At 38.2% G+C, this 5,000-nt stretch overlaps 1 protein-coding gene across 1 annotated transcript in view; it reads left to right on the top strand.

Annotated features, from left to right (window-relative positions):
• LOC137653021 (venom serine protease-like) overlaps nt 1-5,000 on the top strand; it is a 15,776-nt gene that overhangs the window by 3,902 nt on the left and 6,874 nt on the right. Inside the window, exons 3-6 of the mRNA XM_068386411.1 lie at nt 475-593; nt 1,301-1,683; nt 3,019-3,119; nt 3,936-4,094. Of these exons, the coding sequence (XP_068242512.1) occupies nt 475-593; nt 1,301-1,683; nt 3,019-3,119; nt 3,936-4,094 (762 nt within the window). The remainder of the gene's footprint in view (nt 1-474; nt 594-1,300; nt 1,684-3,018; nt 3,120-3,935; nt 4,095-5,000) is intronic.

The following is a 5,000-nucleotide window of genomic DNA, read 5'->3' as shown; positions in this document are numbered from 1 at the left end:
AGATAGACCTATATGCTCCCCTCCACCCAAGCTAGAACCAAGGAGGGCAAGGTAATGGCTGCTGATGACTCAAAAGATAGGCCTAAAGGCTCCCCAAACGCCCCATCCTTAGCTCACAAGGATGGCGAGGTTGAAGGAACCAAAGAAACTAATTCCCATCCTTAGCTCTCTAGGATGGCGAGGTTGCAGCAAACAAAGAAACTAATTCCCCATCCTTAGCTCTCTAGGATGGGGAGGTTGCAGCAACCAAAGAAACTAATTCCCCATCCTTAGCTCTCCAGGATGGGGAGGTTGCAGCAACCAAGAAACTAATTCCCCATCCTTAGCTCTCCAGGATGGCGAGGTTGCAGCGACCATAGAAGCTACCGAATTTGAGCGAGACTCGAACCCCAGTCTGGCGTTCACCAGTCAGGACGATACCACATCAGCCACCACAACCCGAATAATAATAATAAAAAAATTATTATCTTTCAGATACGTTTACAAAAGTGGTCCCGTCAACCAGATCTTGGAAGGGAACACCGTGAGGGTACTCTTCACTTCCAACAGGTATCGCCATCAGCGAGGCTTCATATGCACGGTCAATGCTTTAGGTAAGCCATTGGACGTCTATTATTATCATTATTGTTAGTATTGGAAATCAAGAAACATATTCACTAAATATTATAAATGAATTAATGGTCTACGCGTAAGGTGGAGCGGGGTGAACCTTAAAAAATTCACATGGAATGAATTCTTATTGTTATCTTATTTAAATATACGTAACCCCCAAAAATATACTAACTTTTTAGACAGATGATTAATAATGAATTACTCTTTGTATAATTCTAAATGACATTAAATAATTATTTTACATTATATTTCCTGAATTTAATTTAATTCCTTCGGATTGTATCAATGTCAATAAACACTTACTTGAACACAAAATGCATGACTACAGGGAAGTCAGAGAGTGAGCATATTTTTGGTGGACACCCTGTATATATATATATATATATATATATATATATATATATATATATATATATACATATACTGTATAAATACATACTTTTTACCCCTAAATCATTCTCATTTTATTGTTTAGCTAAAATAGTAAGAAAATCACAAGAAATCATCAAATACTAATAATGGCAACATTCTATCCTCTAATACTAGTTAACACATAAAAACAAATACGAATCAGTAGCTAAAGTATGAAAGGGGCAGTAACTGCCGTATAGATATCTCTTTGAAGCCACCCCACGTCAGTGAAAATGGATTAATGCAGAATAAAAAGCACAATGATATATACCAACAGGCTCAACGACGACCACAACATCGACTACAACGACGACTCCAACTACAACCACGACTACATCGACGACTCCAACCACGACCACTACCACGACAGCGAAGCCACCATCAACAACGTCCACTACCACAACTACAAAGCCAACGACGACCACTACTACCACAACTACGAAGCCAACGACGACCACTACTACCACGCCAACGACCACTACTACCACACCAACGACCACTACGACGACTACAAAGCCAACAACAACGACTTCTACGTCAACTACCACCACTGTTTCAACGACGACGCTCCCACCACTGTCGGATCCCGATTGTGGCATCGCCAACAGAAATAGGATCGTCAACGGTCAGTCAGCGACTGCTAATGAATATCCATGGCAGGTGAGAGACAGTCACCTGTTTATATAAGCTGTGTATGTATACATACTTTTTCTTTGCTAGCCTTACTGCCTTCTTGAACTTAGCAGATTTTGAGGGCTACACAGAGGGATTGAACATGATCCCAGAAATCCGGGACCTGAATGAAAAATAAAAGTACATGCCGAAACTGATTAAAACTATATTGTTCCACAAAAAAGTAAACAAATAATCACAGAATAAGAAAAAGCCCATGGATATTTCAATATTTTACGAGAAAGAATTAAACTAGAGACACGATTATACTTAACGCAACGAGAAAAGGCTACTAGGGGACGGCAGCTGGGTTTAAAGGGATTCCCACCACTGATGCCATATCTCCAGAGATCACCGACTAGAATCACAGAATATGGGCAAGCCCCATGTACCTTTCAACAATTTACTAGAATGGATTAAACCACAGACACGATTATACTCAACGCAACGAGAAAAGGCCAATAGGGGAGGGCAGCTGGGTTTAAAGGGTCTCCCCCACTGATGCCATATCTCCACATCTCACCAGCTAGTCTTTTTTCTCCAATCTCTCCACCTCCTTACCCTCTGTCGCTATCTTTCTTTCTATCTCTGTTTCTATGTAAATTGGCATATGGCCTAAGATTTATTTTAACTTTTGTTCCACACCACCATTGAGGTAAGATTCAAGGTGTGTTTTATATATAAAAGTTTCCTCCTATCCTAAACATGTCATATGAGCTGGGGTACTCCCATTCTCATAAGCAAGACGTTGTCACTACACATTCTGACAGGCACACATACTCTCATGGTGGACCATTCCCCTGATTTGAGCTTGACATATGGCCACCTTCATAGCCAAGCTAAAGCAGTTATCTACATGATCAGGTACTTCTTGAAAGAGAGAGAGAGAGAGAGAGAGAGAGAGAGAGAGAGAGAGAGGGGGGGGGGGATCTGTGGAGACATGGCAACAGTGGAGGAATCTATTTCAAGTCAGGTGTCCCCCATCAGCCCTTTCTCGCTGCGTTGAGTATAAAGTGAACAAAGACTGCAACAGCACATTCTTAAAGGATCAGGTACACTACAGTATATAATAAAAAAATAATCTCAACTTCACTCAATCAGTATAATACAGATGGGACTCACACATTCCCAAAATATTCCAATATAAACAATGATCAAACACATGGAATCAGACTACATGACAGCAATGCTCTCAAAAATATCAAAAACAAAAAATGTATAAAAAAACATTATATGAAACATTATATTTGTTTATTCTTGTTTTTATCTTTTGTTATTATGTTATCTTGTGTTAATAAGTGTTCTTAATAACATATTTTCCAGAGCTTCTTAGAGATGAAATGGAGCGACGGGAAGAACCAGCTGTGTGGAGGGAGCCTCATCACGAAGCAGTGGATTCTGACAGCTGGACACTGCGTCCTCAGGTGAGGGTGAGAGAGAGAGAGAGAGAGAGAGAGAGAGAGAGAGAGAGAGAGAGAGAGAGAGAGAGAGAGAGAGAGCGAGAGTTACCTGTGGAACACACTATTCTAATTTCTCTTCCTCTTGTTTTGTTGAAGTTTGTATTGTTTATATAGGAATTATTTATATTAATGTTGTTACTCTTCTTAAAATATCTTTTATACTTGTTTCCTTTCCTCACTGGGCTATTTTCCTTGTTGGGGCCCCCTGGGCTTATAGCATCCTGCTTTTCCAACTAGGGTTGTAGCTTAGCAAGTAATAATAATAATAATAATAATAATAATAATAATAATCTCTCTCTCTCTCTCTCTCCTTTCACGCCAGATAACTCAAAACCAATCAACCAATCCTTCTCTCTCTCTCTCTCTCTCTCTCTCTCTCTCTCTCTCTCCTTTCACGCCAGATAACTCAAAACCAATCAACCAATCCTTCTCTCTCTCTCTCTCTCTCTCTCTCTCTCTCTCTCTCTCTCTCTCTCTCTCTCTCTCTCTCTCTCTCCTTCCACATCAGATAACTCAAAACAAATAAAACAATCCTTCTCTCTCTCTCTCTCTCTCCTTCTTCCACGCCAGATAACTCAAAACCAATCAACCAATCCTTCTCTCTCTCTCTCTCTCTCTCTCTCTCTCTCTCTCTCTCTCTCTCTCTCTCTTCTTCCATGCCAGATAATTCAAAACCAATCAACTAGTCTCTCTCTCTCTCTCTCTTCTTCTTCTTCTTCTTCCACACCAAATAACACAATACCAGTCACTCAAACCTTCTTCTTCTTCTTCCCAACCCAGAAAGGACAGCAGCGGCAACTTATGGAAACCGGAAGTGAAGGTGACTCTGGGCATGCACACGCGCACGAGTCCTCTGGCCAATGGCGGGATACAGTTCACGGCGGCAGCTGTGGAAATACATCCGCAGAATAATTTCGCCTATGATTTGGCTCTCATCAAGTGAGTTTCGACTTTGTGTATTTTTGGTGTATATAAATAGAATTGCTTCTATAAATAGATTAGGGTCTGGGAAGGAATCGTTATAAGTTTATAGGCTACCATAGAAAGTAGTTTTATAGCTAGATCGACATATATAAGCTCATTTCAAATTGATTTAAAAATATACACGCTGTAAAAATATAAATACACACACACACACATATATATATATATATATATAAATATATATACAGTATATATAATTTATATATATATTTATATATAAATATATATATATACATATATACATATATATATATATATATATATATATATATATATATATATATATATATAATCACATAAATATATAACTTATACATATATATATATATATATATATATATATATACATATACATATATGCTTTACCTACAGCTTGGAAAAACTTTATCATAATAGTATTTCACAGAAAGGGAGACACAAAAGACCTGAAAAATTACCGTCCAGTAAGTTTACTCTCTGTAATATATAAAATATTTACAAAGATCATATTAGGCCAAATAGAAAAACAGCTAGATTTTAACCAACCAAGAGAGTAGGCCGGCTTTAGAAGTGGGTATTCAACAACTGAACAGTCTATGTAATTAACAAGTATGACAAACCACGAAGTATGGTACTTACAGACTATAAGAAAGCTTTTGAGTCTGTCAAAACATCAGCGGTAATGAAAGCCCTTCAAAGACTAGGAACAGATTAATCTCATGTTAGAACACTTGAAGATATCTATACAGGAAGTACATCAATCCTAAAACTACATAAGTAAATTGAGGAAATTCTAATTAAGAAAGGAATTATATATGGAGACCCAGTCTCTCCTAAATTCACAGCATGTCTAGAAGAAGTTTTTGAAGATTTAGATTGTGG

The sequence above is a fragment of the Palaemon carinicauda genome, chromosome 14 (genome assembly GCF_036898095.1).
Source record: "Palaemon carinicauda isolate YSFRI2023 chromosome 14, ASM3689809v2, whole genome shotgun sequence".
NCBI classification, from domain to species: domain Eukaryota; kingdom Metazoa; phylum Arthropoda; class Malacostraca; order Decapoda; family Palaemonidae; genus Palaemon; species Palaemon carinicauda.
Note: the sequence above shows the minus strand (reverse complement) of the source record. Positions and strands in the feature narration are given on the sequence as shown.